General features: G+C 33.0%; 2 protein-coding genes and 1 pseudogene across 4 annotated transcripts in view; all 3 read left to right on the forward strand.

Annotated features, from left to right (window-relative positions):
* LOC147411562 (putative disease resistance protein At4g27220) overlaps positions 1 to 14822 on the forward strand; it is a 51963-nt gene extending 37141 nt beyond the window's left edge. For both annotated transcript variants that reach the window (XM_086449901.1, XM_086449894.1), the window contains 3 exons: positions 10354 to 13450; positions 13523 to 13638; positions 14505 to 14822. In XM_086449901.1, the coding sequence (XP_086306027.1) occupies positions 10362 to 13450; positions 13523 to 13619 (3186 nt within the window). In that variant the 5' untranslated portion in view covers positions 10354 to 10361 and the 3' untranslated portion in view covers positions 13620 to 13638; positions 14505 to 14822. The remainder of the gene's footprint in view (positions 1 to 10353; positions 13451 to 13522; positions 13639 to 14504) is intronic.
* LOC147411565 (disease resistance protein At4g27190-like) overlaps positions 1 to 26689 on the forward strand; it is a 64123-nt gene that overhangs the window by 216 nt on the left and 37218 nt on the right. The window lies entirely within an intron of this gene.
* LOC147411566 (putative disease resistance protein At4g27220) lies at positions 15966 to 26007 on the forward strand (annotated as a pseudogene). The gene is made up of 3 exons (XR_015175593.1): positions 15966 to 16101; positions 22917 to 25234; positions 25321 to 26007. The product of XR_015175593.1 is annotated as a putative disease resistance protein At4g27220 (transcript).

Here is a 26689-nt window from a genome sequence, read left to right on the forward strand (position 1 = left end):
ATGATTCAGCTTTTGGTGTTCTTTTCATACAATTAAATGTGAGATTGGATTTTAGGAATTTAGATGTTAGTAGTTCTCTAGATCTGTGTGGATTTAATCTGATTTTGGTGTTCTTGAATGGGTATCTTGTTGATGCTTTTGAGCCAAGGTTCACTTTTTTTACCCCTTTTTTCTAGATCGAAGAAATACAAACCTATATCATATGATAACCTGGCAAAGATTATGGATCTATGGTTATCTGTCCACTGCCATGTCAGACAATTGAACATAGTGTCCACAAGAAATGAGTTTGGAGCAACCGTGATAATCTTAGTCACATGGCATACTCAATGGCACTCTTGATGAGACAGACTCGGGAATCATAGATCTACTCTCCTCGGGATACAAAACTGCACCTTTTTATTGGGGAACCATAATTTTATATCCCGAGGTAAGCAGATCCACGTCAGGGAGCTCACCAATTTTTATTTATTGTCAATCTCAACAATTGTTGTTGTTGATCTCGACAAATTTTTTTAAAAAAATGTCGAACTAGACAATAAAAGTGTTGAACCCAAAATAAAAAAGTGGTGAGCTCAACGCTAATAAAATCCACTCGTTTTCGTTTTTTGAATTTTTTCAATTAAAATACATGGAAAAATCGACTAAAAACTTGACATAACAACTCGTGTCGGTAATTTAAAGACAAAAAATCTTCAATCTAGATTTCCTCCCAAAACCAATAATCTTCAACCTTATGGGGAAGTAAGTTTTTCACCCTCTTTTTCAAGCTTAAAGCCCTTTCTTCTTTTATCTTCTTATCATAAGATGCAAGATAGGATTTTTTGAGAAGCAGATTATCAATGGAATCATGGGTAGAGAAATCAAAGATTTCTACGTGACATTGAAGACGAGATTGAATAAGTGAAATATAGTTTAAACTAGAGTTTAACAACTTGAAGAGTGAGGATTTTAACCTCCATCCTCAATCTGAGGATTGTATCTCCTTCTAAGTTAAAGTTAAAAGAAAAAAAATAGATTTTTGGAGGAGAAATATAAGGTTAGGGGTAAAAAATCGAGAATTTTCAATAATACGTTGAAGACATTGGACTAAAGATAAAGTTGAATAAGTTAAAATTATTTTACCCTAGAGGTTAACAAGTTGAAAATGGAAGATTTTTTCTTTGAAAATTTTAGGTGTATTTTGAGTTTAAATAAAAGGGCATTTAGGTCATTTTCCTATTAGTCCCTCAGACAAAACCTATATCTTTAATGAGATTAATAACTTGGTGATGATGGGAATTGAACCTAAATCTATGATATCATCACCCAATAGCTTTTAAGTTAGATCACTCCTTCCCAATACATGATTATAATTAAATATAAATTGGTAAAATGCATTTGCAATACACATGAATGAAAAACACCAAAATATTAAAAATTCCAATAAAATTTATAGGTTGATTTATTCTTGACCCAACTACTGATTGATGACACTGTTTGATTAAGTGAAATTAGATTAATACTCATCATAGATAATGAGAAATGAGTGTTGAATGGGTAAAAATCTCATTTTATAATAGTAAAGTTTAATATTTAAATTAATAGAAAAAGATTAAATAATTCCTTTTTTTTTGTTTTGTTTTTATAAACTTTTTTTATACAAAAAAATAATATTATTATATTTAATCTCTCTAGCTAAGTTACTTTTTATAATCAATTTTCTATGTGCTTTAATTAAAAAATTATTATTAAAAAAAAAAAAAGGGAAAATCTTACCTTTATGCCATTTCGTGAAATCTAATAGGCTGCACTGTTGGATTGTCAATGTGATAATCAATGATTAATAATAAAAAACAAAGGTGATGAGCAATGTGGGTTCAACCACCTTTTTAAATATTTGAAATCTTAAATAATAAAGAGAGATTTACCGACAGACTTATCTACAAAAACTCCCTTACTTGATCAAATTCATTACCGATCAAACCTTTACGTTATGGATCGGACTAGCATGACTAGCTTAACAAGATTTCAAATCTTACTAAGGGTCTTTGGGCCCACATGGATTAAAAAATTGGCAATCCCCCACCACATACTTCTTCTAGATTTTATAGAAAAAAATTAGATTAAAAAGAAAAAAAAAATCCTTTTTGAGTTTGTTCCAGGGTATTAAAAATGGATGGCTATCAAACTTTCAAATTTAAATCTAAAGTTTAACGGAAAACTAATTGTTTTTTTTTTTTTTTTCTTTTTCGAAATTATTTTTTCAAAGTTCTTAGAATTTTGTCTTTTATAACCTTGTGGTATCAGATCATGTTGTTGGACGTCACGAATTAATGAGGTTAAGAATCATTCCAAGGTATGTTGAGTAACAATTTAACCCATTAATTTGAATTTTATGGTGGGGATCCCCATTCCAAGGTTTGCTTGCGTAGCAAACTTGATAAAGTGAGGCTTGGTTGGTAAAGAACTTCATAAGTCCAACTCCATGGCAGTTTTTATAATAAATACGCAACAATTGGGGTTTACCGGGTAAATCTCTCAAAAATAAATTTGTGGGTAGAGAAGGTTAGGGCAAGAGAGAGAAACTTTATCTCCATTGCAAGGCATGTCAAACGGCTGTTGGGCTGTGAGCCAAAAATACTTCCCTCAATAATGACTTAACAGATGTTACTTTAGGGTATTATTTCCATATGGCTTGCATTATTTTCACTGTTTATTATAATTATGGTTGTGGGCCAATGTTGAAAGTTGAATCCTTTCTTTAGAGAAGGGCGAAAATTCAAAAGCAAACACAATCAATCAAATCTAGGTATCCCAATCAAATCAAAAATAGGTCGGTATAATAGTTTTTTATTTTTGTATTTATTTAAAAATATGGTTTTAAGTCCTGTGTCTTTTCCATTTTTAAAGCAGTGTTTTTCCATCTTTCCCAACAAAATCGTTATTTTGAGTTTCTTAATTAAATGGAATTCATCTGACTTTTCTAGGTTATAATATCTTTACTCGTTAACTTACTCGCATTCGCAAAAGCTCATTGTTCACCCTAGTGGATGTAAGTAAGTTTGGATTCATCTTTCTTTTTTAAATCTTGAGTGACAAAGAGGAAGTAATTGACCAAAAAGTTCAGGAATTTAAAATCTTTCCTTTATTATTCTCTACTTCATTCATCTTTAATTTAGATTTTATTATACTTTTTTTTTTTATCCATTTTTAAGATTAGTTAGCTTTGATTTCTAGCGTGCATGATTCACCCGTCTCAAAGACTTGTCCAAGATCCAAGTTTTTGAAAATCTTTGGACTATGTTTGGATTGAGAGAAATGGAGAAAAGAGAAGAGAAAATAAATGAGTTTCTCTCAATTTCTCTTGTTTGGATTGTTCAAGGGGGAGAGAAGAGAAAAGAATTGGAGAGAAAAAAAAGGTGAGTTTTTTTTCTCTCCAAAATTGAAGAGAAGAGGAAAGAAATAGAGAGAACCACTTTTAAAATATTTTATAATTCTAATTCTGCTCTTAAATCTCTTTTAAGATATTTTAAAATTTCAAATTATCTCAAATTCTCTCATATCAATGCAAATATGGTGGAGAGAAATTAAGTTTCTCTTCTCTTCTATTCTCTTAATGAGTTTCTCTTCTCTCGATCAACTTCTCTCAATCCAAATATAGTCTTACAAGTCGACTGTTTTATGTTTTTTATTTATTTTTTCATTCAATTAAATATGATTGGCATTTAGGAATGATTCGGGATATTCTACATGGTGTTTTACCATTGGATTTAAAAGTTATTGGGCTGCCCCAACCGTAAAAGAGGTGTCTTTTAATTATTAAAATTAAAATACAAAGAAAAAGAAAAAACCTATGTCTTTCCTTCTTGGTTCTCTGTCCAAACGTCAAAAGTCAAAAGTCAAAACCCTCATCTCTTTCAAAGTCTTGGTAGAACAAAATAAGATATTGTATTGGTTAGAGCTACGGTTCAGATATGAATAAGGGGTGATCATAACCTCCCTAAAGTGAGTTTAAACTAAATTTTTTTTATGTGATTTCAAACAGAATTCACATGTATACCCCCAGTGACATGAACCAGGATTACTCTTTGTTGAACCATCTAAGTTGAACTATGCTAACATGCAATCCAAATGCTTCAACCATAAGCCAGTTTAGGCTTAACTTATAGTTGTTTGTTGGAACGCAGAACTCTTACATAATTATCAAACCCTAGATTGAGGCAATCTAAATTAAAACTAATAATTAAGTTTAACTTATATTTCTATCTTTATATTTTATGAAATTGGCAACAAAAATAATTATTTTATGGTAAAAATATATCTTAAAAAATATAAAGTAAATTATACAAGTTATTGTCAAGGAAAATTATAAAAATAAAAAATAAAAAAAACAACCTAAAAAATAATAATAATACATTTTTATAATTATCAAATCGAACCAAAATCGGCACTTTTAGTGTCGATTTAAAAAAAAAATTCAAATTTCGATAAATTTTGATTTTGATTTTTTTTTTAAAGAGAAATGCTAAATTTTTTGGTGCATGATCTATTACGTGTTGGCTCACAGCCCAACAAATGTTTGACACATGGCGCAATGACATCAGCAATAGAGAGAGCTTCTCTCTCTTGTCCAATGCCCACATATTTATTTTTTTAGATTTCAAATCTTTAAAAGGGTTGTTGGGCCCACGTTGATTATCACATTGACAATCCAACAACACAACCTTTTAGATTTCATGAAAATATTCATATTAAAAAAATTAAAAAATATTATTTTTCGAGCTTGATTCAAGGTGTTGAAAATGGACGGTCATTGAGCACCCAAATTTAAAAATAAAATTCAACGGGGAAAAATAATTATTTTTTAATTTTGTTTTTTTAAAGTTCATATAATTTTATCCTCTACAACTCCATTGCATTGGATAATGTTTTTGAATGTCACAAGGTGATCAAATCAGAATGTTTGCTTCTTTTTTTTTTTTTTTCCACTATGGGCAAAGGAGAGAAAGGGACGTTACCAAAAACCACTTCCATTTAGCATTCAAAAACAACGTCCAATGCTCCTTTCTCTCTCTTGCCCGTAGTGAAAAAAAGAAGAAGCAAACTATCTGATTTGATTACCTTGTGACATTCAAAACCATGATCCAATGCAATGGAATTGTAGAGGCCAAAATTATATGTTTTTATAGTTGAATTTTATTTTTAAATTTGGGTGTTCAGTGGCCACCCATTTTCAACACCTTGGATCAAACTCGAAAAATAATATTTTTTTACTATGAATATTTTCATGAAATCTAAAAGGCTTTGTTGTAGGATTGTTAATGTGATAATCAATGTGGGCCCAATGACTCTTTTAAAGATTTGAAATCTAAAAAAATAAATATGTGGGTAGCGGGCAAGAGAGAGAAGCTCTCTCTATTGTTGATGTCATTGTATCACATGTCAAACATTTGTTGGGCTGGGAGCCAACATGTAATAAGGCATGCTCCAAAAAATTTCGCATTTCTCTTTTTTTATTATTTATTGAAATCGAAATTTGAATTGTTTTTTTTTTTTTTGGCACTTTTAGTGTCGATTTGATAATTATAAAAAATATATTACTTTTTTTTTTTATAATAATTTGTTTTTTAGTTTTTAGTTTTTAGTTTTTTTTTTTATAATTCCCCTATTGTAAATCATGTATATAATATTTTATTTAAATAAAATTTCAATTTACTTGAACCAAACCTTGAATCAAAACTGAACCCGAAATTTTCAATTCGGTTTTGGGTCTTGCCTTTGGATCAAAACCCGAACCCAAAGTTTTTGATCTGGTTTCAACCATACCTTGACCGAATTAGAGAATTCGGTTCGGTTCTACCCGATTGTACATCCCTAGGGTGAAGTTAGTGTGAATTTTCTATTTTTCAAAACTTTTTTTTTTTAAGTTACTAAAAGTATGAGATCTACACTTTCGTGACTAACTTAGTCACTCTAGTTCTTATCTTATTTTAAATAAATTACAAGCATTTAAAATCTTAAATTATTTTTTATATGCATTTGACAATAATAATGGATTGATTGGACTGGGCCTAATTTTCATAAACTTGGCAGTGAGTTTTAAAATATTGATCTACAATGAGTCAATGTGTGGACGATTAAACATTGACACTCTATCTTGGTTTCCTCGTAGACCCATATGACACCCAAGTGTGATGAATTGTACCATTTAGGATGAATTTTAAAACAGTGCACAATAGTGAATTAAAATTCTGTATAATTACTTAAAAAAGTTATTCAAATATTTTAAATAAATAACCAAATGTTATATTATATTTTACAATTTAATATATTATAAGCATCTTTTTTGGTAGTCTGGTTCAGTTCCTAAGACACTTAGAACCATAACCAATATATTTTTTACGGTTATGGTTCCTTTTAGTTTCAATTCCGGTACCAAAAACAAATGAAATCGGAATCGAAACCTCCAAAAGACACAAGTACCCATCGATTCCGATTCTTAAGAATTAAATGTGAAAAAAGTATTTGAAATCATAATAAACATTTTTTCCTTCAAAAAAATTAACATATTTTCAGCAAAATGATTACCTTAATTAAAATTTGTTAATGCGTCACTAAAGATATAAGTTAATGATTATTTTCAAAAATAAAAAATTTATCTTCTTTAAAAGTAATAAATTTTAGAAGAGATAGCTAATTTTAATCTCTAATCCATAATTTATATGAAAATTTGAAGAACATTATATGACATGCCTTAATTTTAAAATAGAAGAATTCCTTAAAATTGTTTATGGTGTAAAAATAGACAAAATTAATTGGTTTCGGGTACTGTTGAATAGAACCTAACGGTTTATGTTCGAATCGGTTCAATTCCATTTTAAACCCAGCTCTAATCGATTATAATAAAAGGGGATCCGAAACTAGGGTTTTCAATTCTGGTTCGATTTTGGTTAAATGAGTACCCATTGGCACCCCTAGTCTTTTTATAATTTAAAATACTAAACAAGGTTTTTTAGTACAATACTCTCTACATATTTTTGTATAATACCCATTAGGGACCAATTAGTTGCACATCACTAATTGTTGGTCGCACACCGAGCTTAAAAATATTTTTTTTTTATTACCTTTATTTTAACCTACTACTTGCACTGTAATAGTAACCTTTTAGGGTTTAACCTTTCATTTTAACTTGTAATTTTGTATTATTTGCTCGTGTTTTGTGATTGATTTTGCTCGGGTTCTCTTTGGCTCAAACTTATTTAAAGTATTAATTTTCTAATCTTTGTTTCGAAATTAATATGAACTTATGTACTTTAAGGAAACTTAACTTTGTAAACATGGTTCCAAAACGACAAAATATTTCTTGCAAACATTAGTGAACCAACAATTATTTTTGTTAGCATAATTGAGGAAACACAAAAAATTAAAAAAAAAAGAGTACAACATTTCTTATATATTATTTTTGAAGTGTAATCATCCAAATGGAGAGCAAACAGGAATTTTTAAGTGATGGGGTGCAATTGGTAATGTGTGGTGTGAAACTAGTCGTTCCCAACCCATCATATAGGTATCAAATCTTTATAATAAAAAAACATGTGGATCCCACTTCATGATTTGTTAAGAAAGAAAAATACTTTCCTTTCTAAGTTAGAAAGGAAAATTTTCTACCGGTATCAATTTGTGGCATCTAAAAACATGATTTGATGTCACAAGGTTGTCGAGGACAAAATTCTAAGAACTTTGATTTTTTTTTTTCTTTCAAAAAACAGCCAATTGAGCCTTTGATTTTAATTTTAAATATGCTAGTTCAGTAGCTGTCCATTTTCAACATCATGGATCGACTAATTTTTTGTGAGGATGATTTCTATAGTGGGGAGATCATCCTCACAAAAAAATCAGCTCAATCTGAAACTTCTAATCCTAGGAAAAGTGGTTTAGAAATGTGGGCCATCAATTTTTTTCCGTTCATTTGTAAATCACTTTTGATGGGGTTAGAAATTTTAGATTGAGCTGATTTTTTGTGAGGATAATCTCCTCACCATAGATATCACCCTCACAAACAATCAGCTCAATCTGTACTTTTAAGTCATATATGACAAATTTTGACTCGCAATGTTAACTCCCTAAAGTTGGTTGTTGAACCTTATTTTATGAAGTTTTTTACCCAGTGAACCCTGGATTGAGGATCCACGTCATAAAATTCAAATTTGTAGGATTAATTTGTCACTTGACATACATTGGAATGGATTTGACCTCATCAATTTGTGACATCAAAAGCGTGATCTGATGACATAGGGTTATGATAGAAAAAATTATAAGTACTTTAAAAGAAATACAAAATAAAAAGTTAATTTTCATTTTTGGATTTTAATTTTAAATTTGAGAGTTCGATAGCCATCCACTTTCAACATCTACAATAAAGTTCAAAATTTTATGTTTTGTTTTGAATTTGATTTTTTCCGTAAAATCTAATAGGCTATGTTCGATTTCTAATATGATAATCCATGTGCGACCACCGACCATTAGTAAGATTTTAAGACTTACTAAGTCAGTCACAATAGTATGATTCATAAAGTAAGGTTTGTTAGAGTAACAAACTTGATAAGGAATTGAAGGGAGTTTTTGTAATAAAATTGCAACAAATCCCCGGTAAATCTCTTTAATAATAAATAAAAAAAAAGCTGCTATTGGAACCCAACTTTTACTTATTACACTTCAATTAAAAAAAAAAAAGTGAATGATTGAGAAGAAGTAAAATTGGGGAGCCAATAGAAACTCTTTCTTTTTTCGACAAGATTATAATTAATTCTTTTTTTTTTCTTCGTGTGTGGGGGGGGGTTGTTTAGGATTTTATATGAGCCTATTACAACTGTAACAACTACTGAAATTGTTTGAAGGAGTGTTATAATGTTGAGATTATAATTAGAGGGGTGGCGTTCAATGGCAAACTTTTTGGCAAAACATTTTTCAAAACATGAGTTAGAAGTTTTGGAATGGGCTGATTTTTGGTGAGGATGATCTCTACGGTGAGGAGATCATCATCACCAAAAATCAGCCCATTCCAAAACTTCTAACCCCATCAAAAATAGTTTACAAAAAATATACGGTCCACAATTTTTCAACTTGTAAACATGGGTTAGAAGTTTTGGAATGGGCTGATTTTTGGTGATGACGATCTCCTCACCGTAGAGATCATCCTCACCAAAAATCAGCCCATTCCAAAACTTCTAACTCATGTTTTGAAAAATGTTTTGCCAAAAAGTTGGCCCTTGAATGTGACTCATAATCAGAGCCAAGCCTTTGTAATGTTTGAAAAGTGTGTTATAATCTTTAATAGGGGTGTGATTAATATTTTGGGGAATTGGGGTGTGATAAGTAAAAGTTGAGGTGCCAATAGCAGTTCTCATAAAGTTGAAGAGTCAACATAGAAACACTGGTGAGTTATATTTGAAGTACACCTAGTCAGCTAGAAACCCGGCAGATTTTGGAAGACACTTTCTCCAACCTCATACTTGATGGGTGGAAAACGATAGATTTTCTACAAATTAATAACAATTTTCTAGAGATTCTGTTGGAGCAAACCCACATATTTGAAGTATAAAGTTAGCAAGAATCCATAAACAATCACACAAGATAATAAATATACATGGTTTGGTCAGAATTGACCTATGTCCACCGGCGAAACGACAATTTCACTAAATTAACCAATCGAAGAACCAAGTTACTGTCTTCCTCTAGCTCTTGTATCTCACTAATGAGGCGGTTAGGGTTCTTCACTCTCTTACACCCTCTAAAAATACCTTTTATATACTCGGGGTTACAAAGAGGGTAAAAACAGGTCAGATCAAGACCCAAATCAAATGGGTTCAAAATTAATCAGGTCATACGGGTTGTTAACGGATCATCAAGAATCAGGTTGAATACATGAGAACTCTCCAACATCAGGAATAGAAGACATAACTCAACAGATTCATTATGAGAATCACTAGGAATATCTTCCCATCTCAGCCTCACGTATAAGGCTAAGCTTCAAACATCGTTTTGAGGTTAGTAAATCGTAGTATTATTTGTGAAATTGAATGGTTGAATGCCTCTGAGGAGTTGCATTTGCTATTCTTCCAATAAGCACTTGAATCTAAAAATAAAATAAAAAAGGTAGACATTGTTGCAAGTAGTGGTTGGGAAACATTCTTTTCCATTCCTTTTCTTAATGTGTTTGCTACTACTACATTATTTTCCATTTCTTTTCTTAATATGCTTCCTACTACTTTTTTTTGGATCTCATCTAAAGGAACTTCACACTGGACTTCATGAACTAGAAGTTGCTGCGATTCATAATTGATTCTGGACTTCATTTTTTTTGCTTCACAGAAGTGGCCATGGATTGTCTTTCAATTGTAACTGAAGTGGGAAAGCAATTATGGGGTCCCATTAAAGGTGTAATCAATTATCTAATCTCTTACCGGACAAACATTGAAAACTTTGGAAACCAAGTGTTAGATTTAAAAGCAAAGAAGAAAGATGTTGAGAATCGGGTGGAGGAATCTCAACGGAATTTAAAAGAACCCACTGAAGAAGTACGACGTTGGCTAGAAAGGGTGAATGGGATTGAAGAATCTGCACGAATAATACAAACAGAAGCTGATGAGGGCAAGATGTGGCTCAAGGGATTGTGTCCCGATTGGATCTCTCGCTATAATGTGAGTAAAAAGGCAGCACAAATGGAAGTGAGGATTAAGGAACAGCTACAAAAAGAAAATTTTAGTACGGTGTCGCAGCCTCTTCCAAGTGTCATACCAAAACCTGGCAATTATGTCGTGGGTCTTGAATCCATAGAACGGGTAAAGGATCAGCTTATGAAGTTACTGGATGAAGAAAATATTAGAGCCATAGGGGTGTATGGAATGGGGGGAGTCGGTAAAACTACTCTAATGATAATGCTAAACAATGAACTTGAAGAAAAGAAAACCTTTCAGAAGGTGATATTCGTAACTGTATCCGAAAACCTGGCCTTGAAAAGAATCCAAGATGATATTGCTAAGAGGCTGTGCTTGGCGCTTAGGGATGAGGATAGTCTTTCTGATAGGGCTTACTATTTGTCACAGAGGTTGAAGCAGGAGAAAACAGTTATTATTATATTGGATGATGTGTGGAAGAGACTAGAAGTATCTGATGTGGGGATCCCTAGTGAAACAGAACATAAGGGTTGCAAAATTGTCGTGACATCTCGAAAGGAAAGTGTTTGCACCAAAATGGATACAAACAGGAACATTGAAATGAAATTATTGTCTGAAGAGGAATCGTGGGCTCTCTTTAAATTGAAAGCAGGCGAAGTAGTTGATTCTCCCAAATTGCAACATGTTGCGAAGATGGTCATGAGAGAGTGCAAAGGCTTGCCATTGGCAATTGTGATAGTGGGATTGTCATTGAAAAATAATGATAACCACAGTATATGGCAAGATGCACTGAGGAGAATAAAAAGTCCAGAACCAACTGAACTGGAAGAGATTGAGTACTCGTCAGTGATTTCATCTTTACAATTAAGTTATGACTTTCTAGAAGGGGATCTGCGTATCAGGTTATACTTTTTGTTTTGTTGTTTATTCCCTGAAGATAAAAACATTGGTTTGAGAGAGCTATTTAGGTACGGTTTTGGGGAAGATTTCTTGAGAGTGGATGGAACATTGGAAGAAGCATCAAATAAAGGAATATTTTTTGCCCATAGACTAAAAGATTCTGGCTTGTTATTGGATGGTGATTATAGATCGGAGTCTGTGAAAATGCATGATGTTGTAAGAGATGCTGCCATGTATATTGCAATGAAAGATGGGCATGGTTTTTTTGTGAGGGCTGGACTAGAGTTAGAAGAGTGGCCAGAGTCTGAAGGCAGTGAAGAATATAAGAGAATTTCACTGATGTACAATAACATTAGGGTGCTCCCTGATGAGTTAATACGTCCCAAACTCCAGACTTTGTTATTACAGGGAAATAGATATCTGGAGGATATCCCAGACAATTTCTTCACATGGATGCCCTCTCTTCGAGTTCTGGATCTAAGCTGTACTTGGATTAAATCCTTGCCACTATCGTTGTCGTGCCTCACAAACCTAAGGACATTATGTATGGAAGATTGCAAGAGATTACAAGATGTATCTCTACTTGGAGGGCTGGAAAAACTTGAAATACTTAGCCTGCAAGACTCTGTGATGATCCGTGAGTTGCCATTGGAATTATCCCGACTTACCAATTTGAAGTTTTTAAATCTGACAGGGATGCAAAGGCTTGAAAGGATACCGTTCGGGGTGATATCAAAATTAAATCGTTTAGAAATACTGCACATGAGAAATGGATTTTCTAGATGGGATGATATTGAAGAAAATGGCTCCAGAAAAATAGCTAGCTTTGCTGAGATGGCATCGTTAAATCGTTTGACAGATCTAGTAGTGTGGTTTGAAAGAGGGGAATGTTTATTTCAAGATATGTGTGGCGGCCCTTGGAGAAAATTAAATAGATTTGACATTCAAGTGGGACAAGTGACGGGGTGGTGCGATCCTTTTCTTGACGAGAGAAAGAAAATGAAGCTTGGTATTTCAAGTCCAAAATTGGCGAATTGGGTTAAGGTACTGTTGGAAAGAACAGAGGAGGTACAGTTAGAGAGATGCAAGGATGTTGAAAGTCTTGAACAGTTGGATGTAAATCTTGTAGGTTCCAATTGTTTGGTGCATCTTTCTCTTAGAGAGTGTCACCAAATGGAATATGTCATTAACTTTGAAAAGAAGAATGTTCCAGCACTATGTGCCGCATTTGCTAACCTGCAGAAATTGGAGCTCTTTAGAATACCAAACCTGAAGAAGCTATGGCATGGGGCTGTTCCATCTCGTCATGATGATAAAGGAATGGAGAGACTAATAAAATTACGAAGTACTCCTCTTCCTCCTCCTCCAACAAGTTTCACAAATTTGGAATTGTTGAACATCAATGACTGCGACAAGTTGAAGAATCTCTTCACATTGAATTTAGCAGGAGGGCTCCATAAACTTCAATCTTTAGGAGTGTATAGATGTAAGGGCATGAAAGAGCTAATTTCAAAGGATGACGAGAAAGAGGAAGAAGAGATTAAAGAAGAAGAAGAAGAAGAGTTGAAGATGTGCAAGACTTTATTTCCTCAGTTACGGAGATTGGATTTACGTAATCTATCAGAACTAACATGCTTCTACTCAGGAGGAGGAGGAGGAAGAGGAGGGTCAGGGTACATGCTTTTTGATTTTCCTTCCTTGGAAATCATTGAAATATATGAATGCCCAAAACTGAAGAGACTCCCCTTTGGCCCTCATACCGCACCTGAGTTGTTCTACATCGGTTGTGAAAAAGATTGGTTAAAAGGGTTAGAGTGGCCGGATGACGACGACTCAGATAGCATCAGATCAAGACTACAATCCATCAGATCAACACTAAAATCCATTTATAGGTACGACCTCTAAAACTATCTATCTATCATATATTAACAATCTCACCTTACAAAAGTCTTGAAAACAAATAGATTTGAGGAGGAATCAAGTGAAGAACTCGAATGGGAGGAATCAAGTGAAGAATTCGAATGGGAGGAGGAGGAGGAGGAGGAGGTTGAAAACAAATGAGATTGGTTTTTTCTCTCAGGTAAAATATTTTCTTTTCTTTTCTTTTTCAATATATAAAATAATAGGAAATGGTAGCTAGTTTTTATCCATCAGTTATTTTGCTTCAACATATCAGGGTTCACTTCTCCTTGATTTTCATCATAGTTTTAAAACTCATCTAGTCAACTCGAAACCCGTCTGAGTCGACTCCACTCGATTGGATTTTAAGGTGACTAGGATACAAAACTCAATAGATGTTCAAATCAAGTTGAGTTTTCGAATTTTAAAACTAATTGTTTTGATCTGGATAAAAGTTAGGAAAAATAGTCCCTAAAATTAATTATCCTATTATTTATGTTTTTTTATTTGTAAAAGGTTATTTCTATTAATTTTGTGGCAACCACGTCGATGTTATCCTACAGAGCTTTTCACCAAAAACTGCTTGTGATGTCACAAATAATCGTATTTTTCTTTACAAGTTTAAGTATGAAGGAGGGATTAATTTTTTTGATTGCATGTCGGTGACATTACCACACATAAACTGTGCCATCTCACCAAGATGGCACCTTAAAACATGTCTTATTGCCCCATGGAGGATCAAACTAAAATCAATCATAATTCAGTCACTTTCCGTTTTAAGCGGAAAAAATTGAAACTTTCCATAAAAAAATGACACTAAATTTTTTTAATATAAAATTATTCATTTTCTACTATTTAATCACCTTGGATTCACCCAACCACAAATAATAGACCTTCTTATTTTAACAAAAAAAATTAGTTTAGCGCTTGTATTCAATGGATGAGTTTCTAAAAGTACTTTTAGAGCCAGCCACCCCACTCATTAAACTAGTCCTTGCATTGTGGTCACACACTACATGCTAACATTGATTCTTTTTGTTTGCCCAGCTAATTGGATCTAATACTAACATCATTGTGCCTCAAACACTCTGTCTCACTGCATGAGCAACACAACCCTTTGGAGCTCAATGGACTGCAAGCTGATACAATGATTTCGGTGCTGCCCGTTCTTTGGCATCTGTAGAATGCAAGATATTTTGGCAAACCATGCACTTTTGGCTCTACAACAAAGCATTTAAATAATTTATCTATTAATATTTGGTAAGTAAAAACTACTTGTTATGTTTGTGGATTGTATTATGTTAGTGGTATTATATCAGCAGAATAGACTATAATTAAATTCATAGCCAACTTGTATTAGGGTCTCTATGAGGGATTTTAGTTTTTTATTTTTTATTTTAAGAAATGTGATTGAAATATTGTAACTCTGGATTTCATGGAAATAGTGAAAGGATATCATCACCCCTCGTGGACGAAGGCAATCTTGCCGAATCACGTAAATTTTGTGTCATGCTCTCTTTTATTTCTGATTTTGTTTAGCAAGCCTTCAAAGCTTACTAATGATCTTTGGGCCCACATGGATTATAAAATTGGTAATCCCACAACACATACTTCTAGATTTCATGGAAAAAAAAAAAAAAAACCTTTTGAGCTTGATTGAAGGTATTAAAAATGGATGACTACCAAACTTTCAAATTTAAATCTAAAGTTTTATGGAAAATTATTATTATTACTATTATTTTGTTGCGAAATTCTTAGAATTTTGTCTTTTATAATCTTGTGGTATCGGATCATGTTTTTGGATAATGTCACGAATTGATGAGGCTAAGAATTAGTCCAAGGTATGTTGAGTAACAAATTAACCCATCAATTTGAATTTTATGATGAGCATTTGTAGGGTAGCAAACTTGAAAAAAGTGAGGTTTGATGGGTAAAGAACTTCATAAAGTAAGATTCCAACTCTAAGGGAGTTTTTGTAATAAAAATGCAACAGTTAGGATTGGGTAAATCTCTCAAAAATAAGTTTGTGGGCAGTGGAGGTTAGGGTAAGAGAGAGAAACTATTACTCCATTGCACACATGTCAAAGGGCTGTTGGGCTGTGAGTAAATTTGCTCACACTATTGTGAGCAAAATATCACTCCCCTCAATAATGCCATAACTGATGTGACTTTAGGTTATTATTTCCATATGACTTGCATTATTTTCACTGTTTATTAATAATTATGATTGTGGGCCAGTGTTGAAAGTTGAATCCTTTCTTTAGAGACAAATCAGGGGGAAAATTCAAAAGCAAACACAATCAATCAAATCTAGCTACAACAATCAAAGCCAAAAAAAGAAAAAATGGTCGGTATAATAGGTTTTTATTTTTGTATTAATTTAAAAAAAAAAATTGATTTTAAGTCCTGTGTCTTTTCCATTTTTAAGCAGTGTTTTTCCATTTTCCCCAAAAAATCGTTCTTTTGAGTTTCTTAATTAAATGGAATTCATCTGACTTTTCTAGGTTATAATATCTTTACTCGTTAACTTATTTGCATTTGCAAAAGCTCATTGTTCTCTCTAGTAGATGCAAGTAAGTTTGGATTTATCTTTCTTCTTGAAATCTTAAGAGATAAAGAGGAAGTAATTGACCAAAAAGTTCAGGTATTCAAAATCTTTCCTTTATTATTCTCTACTTCATTCGTCTTTAATTTAGATTTTATTATACTTTTTTTTTTTCGATCCATTTTTAAGATTAGTTAGCTTCGATTTCTAGCTTGCATGATTCACCCATCTCAAAGACTTGTCCAAGATCCAAGTTTTTGAAAATCTTTAGGCTATGTTTGGATTGAGAGAAATGAAGAGAAGAGAAGAAAAAATAAACGAGTTTCTCTCAATTTATCTTGTTTGAATTGTTAAGGGGGGAGAGAAGAGAAAAGAAGGAGAGAAAAAAATGTGAGTTTTCTTTCTCTCCAAAAATGGAGATAAGGGAAAAGAAATAAAGATAAACACTTTTAAAATATTTATAATTCCAATTCAACACCTAAATTTCTTTTAAGATATTTTAAATTTTCAAAATTGTTCCAAGTTCTCTCATGTCAATCCAAAATGGTGGAGAGCATTAAATTTCTCTTCTCTTCTATTCTCTTAATGAGTTTCTCTTCTCTCAACTTCTCTCAATCCAAACATAGTCTTACAAGTCGACTGGTTTTGATGTTTATTTTTATTTTTTCATTCAATTAAATGTGATTGGCATTTAAGAATGAGTGGGGATATTCTACATGGTATTTTACCATTGGGTTTTAAAAGTTATTGGGCTGCTCCAACCATAAAAGAGGAGTCTTTTAATTATTAAAATTAAAATGCAAAGAAAAAGAAAAAACCTGTGCCTTTCCTTCTTTTTCATTCTCTGTCCAAACCTCAAAATTCAAAACCCTCATCTCTTTCAAAGTCATGATAGAACTAAATAAGATATTGTATTGGTTAGTTACGGTTCAGACATAAATAAAGGGTGATCGTAACCATTTCAAATAGAATCCATCATTGTCGAATTACAGCCGACAGCACAACTAACTAACTAACTTTCATTTTGGGGATTTGGAAAATTCTCTTGTATACCCCCAATTGACATAAGCCAAGATTACTCTTTGTTGAACCATCCAGGTTGAACTATGCTAACATTTAATGCAAATACATCAATCATAAACTAGTTTAAGCTTAACTTATAATTGTTTGTTGGAACACATAACTCTTACAAAATTATCAAACCCGAGATTGAGGAAATCTATATTAAAACTTATAATTAAGCTTAACTTATATTTCTATCTTTATATTTTATACAATTGGCAACAAAAATAACTATTTTATGGTAAAAATATATAAAGTAAATTATACAAGTTATTGTAAAGGGGAAATTATATATAAAAAAAAAAACCTAAAAAATAATAATAATATATTTTTATAATTATTAAATCAAACCAAAATCGGCACTTTTAGTGTCAATTATTATTATTTTTTTTTAAATTCAAATTTCGATAAATTTTGATTAAAAAAATGCTAAATTTTTTGGTGAATGCCCTATTACGTGTTGGCTCACAGCCCAATAAACATTTGATATGTGGCGCAATGGCATTAGCAATACAGAGCTTCTCTCTCTTGCCCGTTGCCCACATATTTATTTTTTTAGATTTCAAATCTTAAAAAGGGTAGTTGGGCCCACGTTGATTATCACATTGACAGTCCAACAATACATCCTTTTAGATTTTATGAAAATAATTATATTAAAAAAATATTTTTTTTTCGAGCTAGATCCAAGGTGTTGAAAATGGGCGGCTATCGAGCATTGAAATTTAAAAATAAAATTCAATGGGGAAAAATAACTATTTTTTAATTTTTTTTTTTTTAAGTTCATATAATTTTGTCCTCTACAACTCCATTGCATCGGATCATGTTTTTGAATGCCACAAGGTGATCAAATCAGAAAGTTTGTTTCGTTCTATTTTGTTTTTTTTAACTATGGGCAAAGGAGAGAAAGGGGCGTTGCCAAAAACTGTGTCCATTTAACATTAAAAAACAACGTCCAACGCTCCTTTCTCTTTCTTGCCCACAATGAAAAAAAGCATACTTTCTAATTTGATCACCTTGTGACATTCAAAAATGTGATTTGATGCAAGGGAGTTGTAGATGAAAAACTTATATGAACTTTAAAAAAAAAAAGTTATTTTTATAGTTGAATTTGTTTTTAAATTTGGGTGTTCGGTGGTTGCCCATTTTCAACACCTGGGATCAAGTTCGAAAAACAATATTTTTTTAATTTCTCTTGTTTTTTTTAATATGAAATTTTTCATGAAATCTAAAAAGCTTTGTTGTTGGATTGTTAATGTGGGCCCCATGACTCTTTTTAATATTTGAAATTTAAAAAAAATAAATATACGGGCAATGGGCAAGAGAGAGAAGCTCTCTCTATTGTTAATGTCATTGCGCCACATATCAAACATTTGTTGGGCTAGGAGCCAACTTGTAATAGGGCAAGCGCCAAAGAATTTAGTATTTCTTTTTTTCTTTTTTAAATTCAAAATTTGAATTTTTTTTCAGCACTTTAAGTGCCGATTTGATAATTTTTAAAAATGTATAACTTTTTTTATAATAATTTTAAATTTTTAAATTTTTAAATTTTTAAATTTTTAAATTTTTAAATTTTTATTTTTATAATTATCCTATTGTAAATCATGTATATAATATTTTATTTAAATAAATTTCAATTTACTTGAACCAAACCCTGAATTGAAACTGACCCCGAAATTTTTAGTTCGATTTTGGGTCTTGCCTTTGGAACAAAATCCGAATCCAAAATTTTCGATCTAGTTTCAGCCATACCCAGACCGAATCTGAGAATTCGGTTCGGTTCTACCCAAATGTACATCCCTAGGGTGAAGTTAGCGTGAATTATGAATTTTTCAAAACTTTTTTTTTTAAGTTACTAAAATTAAGAGATCTACACTTTCTTGACTAACTTAGCCACTCTAGTTCTTATCTTATTTTAAATAAATTACAAGCATTTAAAATCATAATGGATTGATTGGACGGGGCCTAATTTTCATAAACCTGGCGATGAGTTTTAAAATATTGTTATACAATGAGTCAATGTGATGGTTTCCTCATAGACCCATATGACATCCAAGTTGTGATGAATTGTACCATTTAGGATGAGTTTTAAAACAATGCACAATAGTGGATTAAAATTCTGTATAATTACTTAAAAAAGTTATTCAAATATTTTAAATAAATAGTCAAATGTTATATCATATTGTACAATTTAACATATTATAAGTGTCTTTTTTAGGGGTCCGGTTCGGTTCCTAAGACACTTAGAACCATAACCATTATATTTTTTATGGTTCTGGTTCTTGTTAGTTTCAATTCCGATACCAAAAATAAATGAAACGGAAATCGAACGCACCAAAAGAAACAACCATCGATTCCGATTCTTAAGAACCGGTTGATAAAAAAAGTATTTGAAATCATAATAAACATTTTTCCTTCAAAAAAATTAACATATTTTTAGCGAAATTATTACCTTAGGTAAAATTTGTTACGCGCTGCTAAAGATATAAATTAATCATTATTTTCAAAAATAAAATTTTATCTTCTTTAAAAGTAATAAATTTTGGAAGAGAGAGCTAATTTTAAGCTCTAGTCCATAATTTATATAAAAATTTGAAGAACATTATATGACGTGCCTTAAATTTAAAATAAAAGAATTCCCTAAAATCATTTATGGTGTTAAAAAAGGCAAAATAAATCGGTTTCGGGTACTGTCGAATAGAACCTAATAGTTCATGTTCCTATCGGTTCAATTCCATGTCAGACTCGGCTCTAATTGATTCTAATTAAAGGGGATCCGGAACTAGAGTTTTCGGTTCTGGTTCGATTTTGGTTAAATGGGTACCCATTGGCACCCCTACATATTTTGTGAGGATACTCTCTACATATTTTTGTATAATACCCATTAGGGACCAATTAGTTGCACATCACTAATTATAGGTTGCACACCAAGCTTAAAAAAATCCTTTTTTTTATAACCTTTATTTTAACCTACTGCTTGCATTCCAATAGTTACCTTTTAGGGTTTAGCCTTTAATTTTAATTTGCAATTTTGTATTCTTTGCTTTTGCTTTGTGATTGATTTTACTCGTGTTCTGTTTGGCTTAAACTTATTTAAGGTATTAATTTTCTAATCCTTTTTAGAAATTAATATGAACCTGTGTACTTCAACGAAACTTAACTATGTAAAGATGGTTTCGAAACCGAAACGACAAAATATTTCTTGCAAAAATAAGTGAACCAATAATTGATTTTTGTTAGCATAATTGAGGAAGAACAAAAATATTTAAAAAAAAAAAAAAAAAAGAGTACAACATTTTTTATATATTATTTTTGGAGTGTAATCATCCGAATGGAGTGCAAATGGGAATTTTTAGGTGAAGGAGTGCAATTGGTAATGGGTGGTGTGCAACTAGTCGTTCCCAACCCATCATACAAGTATTAAATCTTTATAAAAAAAATGTGGATCCCATTCCAAGGTTTGTTACGAATGAAAAATACTTTACTTTCTAAGTTACTAAGGAAGTTTTCTGATTCTATCAATTTGTGGCATCTAAAAACATGATATGTTGTCCCAGGGTTGTTGAGGACAAAATTCTAAGAACTTTGATTTTTTCAAAAAACAATCAGGTCAGTCGTTGAATTTTAATTTTAAATATACTAGTTCAGTAGCTATCCATTTTCAACATCATGGATCAAATGATTTTTTGTGAGGATGATCTCTATGGCAGGGAGATTATCCTCACAAAAAAAATCAGCCCAATCTGAAACTTCTAATCTCATGAAAAGTAGTTTAGAAATATTGACCATCGATTTTTTACTGTTAATTTGTAAACCACTTTTGATAGGGTTAGAAGTTTTAGATTAGGCTGATTTTTTGTGAGGATAATCCCCTCACCATAGAGATCACCCTCACAAACAATCAGCCCAATCTGTACTTTTAAGCTGTATATGACAAATTTTGGCTCCCAATGTCAACTCCCTAAAGTTGGCCGTTGAACCTTATTTTATGAAATTTGTTACCCAACGAACCTTGGAGTGAGGATCCATCTCATAAAATTCAAATTTATAGGATTAATTTGTCACTTAACATACATTGGAGTGGATTTGACCTCATCAATTTGAGACATCAAAAGCGTGATTCGATGACATAGGGTTGTGAAAGAAAAAAATTATAAATACTTTTAAAAAAAAATACAAAGTACAGAGTTAATTTTTACCGTTGAATTTTAATTTTAAATTTGAGAGTTCCATAACCATCCATTTTCAACATTTACGATCAAGCTCAAAATTTTATGTTTTTAAGAATGTTTTGTTTTGAATTTGATATTTTCTGTGAAACCTAATAGGCTATGTTGTTCAATTTCTAATCTGATAATCCATGTGCACCCACCAATCCTTAGTAAGATTTTAAGACTTACTAAGTAAGTTACAGTAGCATGATTCATAAGGTAAGGTTTGTCCGAGTAACAAACTTGATAAGGAAGGGAGTTTTTGTAATAAAATTACAACAGATAGGTCTACCCAGTAAATCTTATAATAATAAAGACAGCTGCTATTGGAACTGCAACTTTAACTACTTACACTCCAATTAAAAAAATAAAAAATAAGTGAATGATTGAGAAGAAGTCAAATTGGGGGGCCAATAGAAACTCTTTCTTTTTTTGACAAGATTTTATTTTTATTCTTTTTTGGGGGAAGGGGAGTGGAGGAGGGGCGGGAGTGGTTTGTTTATGATTTTATATGAGCCTATTACAATTGTAACAACTACTGAAATTGTTCTGGAGGAGTGTTAAAATATTGAGATTATAACCAGAGCCAAATCTTTTTTATGTTTGAAAAGTGTGTTATAGCCTAACAGGGGCTTGATTAATACTTTGGGGAATTGGGGTGTGATAAGTAAAAGTTGGGGTGCCAATAGCAGTTCTCATAAAGTTGCAGAGTCAATGTAGAAACACTGGTGAGTCACATTTGAAATACACCGAGTCAGATAGAAACTCGGCCGATTTTGGAAAACACCCTTTCTCTAACCTCTTACGTGACACGGGCAGAAAACCATAGATTTGAAACAAATTAGTAATGATTTTCTAGAGATTCTGTTGGAGCAAACCCACATATTTGAAGTATAAAATCAGCAAGAATCCATAAACCATCACACAAGATATACATGGTTCGGTCAGAATTGACCTATGTCCAAGGGCATAAACAACAATTTCACTAAATTAACCAATGGAAGAACCAAGTTACAGTCTTCCTCTACCTCTTGTATCTCGCTAATGAGGCGGTTAAGAAAAAATCCTAAAAATACCCTTTATATACTTAGGGTTACAAAGAGGGTAAAAACAGGTCGGATCAAGACCCAGATCAAATGGGTTCAAAATTAATCAGGTCATACGGATTGTTAACGGATCATCAAGAATCCGGGTTGAATTCATGAGAACTCTCCAACATCAGGAATAGAAGACATAACTCAACAGATTCATTATGAGAATCACTAGGAATATCTTCCCAACTCAGCCTCACGAATGAGACTAAGGTTCAAACATAGTTTTGAGGTTTGTAAATCGTAGTATTATAGGTGAAATTGAATGGTCGAATGCCTCAGAGGAGTTGGTTTTGCCATTCTTCAAATAAGAACTTACATCTAAAAATAAAATAAAAAGGTAGATATTGTTGCAAGTAGTGATTGGGAAACATTCTTTTCCATTCCTTTTCTTAATGTGTTTGCTACTACTACATTATTTTCCATTTCTTTCCTTAATATGCTTCCTACTACTTTTTTTTGGATCTCATCTAAAGGAACTTCATGCTGGACTTCATGAAATAGAAGTTGCTGCGATTCATAATTGATTTTGGACTTCATTTTTGCTTCACAGAAGTGGCCATGGATTGTCTTTCATTTGTAACTGAAGTGGGAATGCAACTATGGGGTCCCATTGAAGGTGTAATCAATGATCTAGTCTCTTACCGGACCAACATTGAAAAACTTGGGAACCGAGTGGCAGATTTAAAAGCAAAGAAGAAAGATGTTGAGAATCGGGTGGAAGAATCTCAAGGGAATTTTAAAAAACCCACTGTAGAAGTACGATGTTGGCTAGAAAGGGTGAATGGGATTGAAGAATCTGCACAAAAAATACAAACAGAAGCTGATGAGGACAAGAGGTGCCTCAAGGGATTGTGTCCCGATTGGATCTCTCGCTATAATGTGAGTAAAAAGGCAGCACAAATGGAAGTGAGCATTAAGGAACAGCTACAAAAAGAAAATTTTAGTATGGTGTCGCAGCCTCTTCCAAGTGTCATACCAAAGCGTGGCAATTATGTTGTGGGTCTTGAACCCATAGAACGGGCAAAGGATCAGCTTATGAAGTTACTGGATGAAGAAAATATTAGAGCCATAGGGGTGTACGGAATGGGGGGAGTGGGTAAAACTACTCTAATGAAAATACTAAACAATGAACTTGAAGAAAAGAAAACCTTTGCGAAGGTGATATTTGTAACTGTATCCAGCAAACCAGACTGGAATGGAATTCAAGATCAGATTGCTAAGAGGCTGGGCTTGACGCTTACGGGTGAGGATAGTGATAGGGCTTACTATTTGTTACAGGGGTTGAAGCTGGAGAAAACAGTTCTTATTATATTGGACGATGTGTGGGAGGAATTCGACAAATTCCAAGTGGGTATCCCTAGTAAAACAGAACATGAGGGTTGCAAAATTGTCATGACCTCTCGAAAGAAAAGTGTTTGCACCAAAATGTATACAGACAGGGACATTCAAATGGAATTATTGTCTGATGAGGACTCGTGGGCTCTCTTCAAAGGGAAAGCAGGAGAAGTAGTTGATTCTCTCACATTGCAACATGATGCGAAGAAGGTCATGAGAGAGTGCAAAGGATTGCCATTGGCAATTGTGACAGTGGGATTGTCATTGAGAATGATTGATAATAAAATTATATGGAGAGAAGCACTGAGGAAATTACAAAGTTCAGTACCGACTGAACTGGAAGAGCTTGAGTATGGGCCAGTGATTTCATCTTTACGATTTAGTTATGACTTTCTAAAAGGGGATCCGTTTATCAGGTTATACTTTTTGTTTTGTTGTTTGTTCCCTGAAGATCAAAGCATCGATTTGAAAAAGCTATTTTTGTACGGTTTTGGGGAAGATTTCTTTAAAGTGGTTAGAACATTGGAAGAAGCATCAAATAAAGGAATATTTTTTGCCCATAGACTAAAAGATTCTGGCTTGTTATTGGATGATGATGTTCGTGGACAGGAGTTTGTGAAAATGCATGATGTTGTAAGAGATGCTGCCATGTGTTTATCAAAGAAAGACGGGCATGGTTTTTTTGTAATGGCTGGACTACGGTTAAAAGAGTGGCCAGAGTTTGAAGACAAGGAAGAATATAAGAGAATTTCACTGATGGACAATGACATTAGGGTGCTCCCTGAAGGGTTAAAATGTCCCGAACTCCAAACTTTGTTATTACAGGGAAATATACATCTGGAGGATATCCCACCCGATTTCTTCACATGGATGCCCTCTCTTCGAGTTCTGGATCTAAGCTGTACAAAGATTAAATCCTTGCCACTATCGTTGTCGTCCCTCACAAACCTAAGGACATTATGTATGGAAGGTTGCTGCAAGTTACAAGATGTATCTCTACTTGGAGGGCTGGAAAAACTTGAAATACTTAACCTGAATGGTTGTCTGATGATCCGTGAGTTGCCATTGGAATTATGCTGACTTACCAATTTGAAGCTTTTAAATCTGACAGGCACGCTTAGTCTTGAAAGGATACCGTTCGGGGTGATATCAAAATTAACTCGTTTAGAAATACTGCACATGAAAAATGGATTTTATAGATGGGATGATATTGATGAAGAAAATGTAACCGGGAAAATAGCTAGCTTTGCTGAGATGGCATCGTTAAATCGTTTGACAGATCTAAAAGTGGAGTTTAAAAGAGGGGAATGTTTATTTCAAGATATGGAAGGCGGCCCTTGGAGAAAATTAGATGGATTTGACATTCAAATGGGAGTAGTATGGGGGCGCCCTTCTACTGCTGTCATGAGAAAGAGAATGACGCTTGGTATTTCAAGTCCAAATTTGGCGAATTGGGTTAAGGTACTGTTGGAAAGAACAGAGCAGGTAGAGTTAGAGAGATGCAAGGATGTTGAAAGTCTTGAACAGTTGGATGTAAATCTTGTAGGTTCCAATAGTTTGGTAAATCTTTCTCTTATAAGTGTTACCAAATGAAATATGTCATTAACTTTGAAAAGAAGGTTCCAGCACTATGTGCCGCATTTGCTGACCTCCAGGCATTGAGGATCTGGAAAATACCAAACCTGAAGAAGCTATGGCATGGGGCTGTTCCATCTCGTCATGATGATAAAGGAATGGAGAGACTAATAAAATTACAAAGTACTCCTCTTCCTCCTCCTCCTCCAACAAGTTTCACAAATTTGCGAGTGTTGGTGATCGACGAGTGCGACAAGTTGAAGAATCTCTTCACATTGAATTTAGCAGGAGGGCTCCATAAACTTCATTCTTTAGAAGTGTGGAATTGCAAGAGCATGAAAGAGCTAATTTCAGAGGATGACGAGAAAGAGGAAGAAGAGTTGAAGATGTGCAAGAGTTTATTTCCTCAGTTACGGAAACTAACGTTACGTTATCTATCAGAACTAACATGCTTCTACTCAGGAGGACGAGGAGGAGGAAGAGGAGGGTCAGGGAACATGCTTTTTGATTTTCCTTCTTTGGGATACTTTGTAATCGAAAAATGCCCAAAACTGAAGAGACTCTCCTTTGGCCCTCATACCGCACCTAATTTGAAAGCATTCCAATGTGAAGAGGAATGGTTTAAAGGGTTAGAGTGGCCGGATGACGACGACTCAGATATCATCAGATCACGACTATCCAAATGCAGAATTCAAAGGTTTCGAAATGAGATTCGTTTTTCTCTCAGGTAAAATATTTTCTTTTCTTTTCTTTTTCAATATATAAAATAGGATAAAATGGTAGCTAGTTTTTATCTATCAGTTATTTTGCTTTGACACATGCCCCTCACTTTTCCTTGGTTTTGAAGACTGCCCAAAACTGAAAGTCGAGAAAAATGACATTAATGGCAATAAATTTGTCAAAACTATACCTGAAGTTCTGCAATCTGTTTCAATTGGGTTTCCTCGCCACCCTCTGACACTGGAAGTGCCGCAACCAATACATCAAACTGCGGAGGTAAAAGTGGTTTAATAGCATACAAGGTTTAAAATCTGTCTGGTTTGGCATCTTGGCTAGTTCATAGTACAAGACGGAACGATATAATGGAAAAATAACAATGAGTTTCAATAATAATTGATTCATTATATGATATTGTCTTAGTGCTTAATATAACTATGATGTCCAGTGAAAGAATACTTGATTTAACTTTTTTTTTGGTACTGTATAAATCAAAATTGCAGAAAGAGAAGTCCTTAAAACACTAAGATTGGATTGGGAATGATCTTGACCTTGAACAAATAGCAAAGCCCATTAGTTGATGGGTGTGATTGAAAAATTAATCCTACCTCAAGTCTAAAACCACAAGTGACAAAGCCCTAAAGACGAACATCATTCTCAGTTAATCAAGCACAAAGGCCAGAGAGGGAAAAAAAA

This window comes from Akebia trifoliata, chromosome 1, assembly GCF_017979445.1.
Source record: "Akebia trifoliata isolate Shusen 1 chromosome 1, ASM1797944v1, whole genome shotgun sequence".
NCBI classification, from domain to species: domain Eukaryota; kingdom Viridiplantae; phylum Streptophyta; class Magnoliopsida; order Ranunculales; family Lardizabalaceae; genus Akebia; species Akebia trifoliata.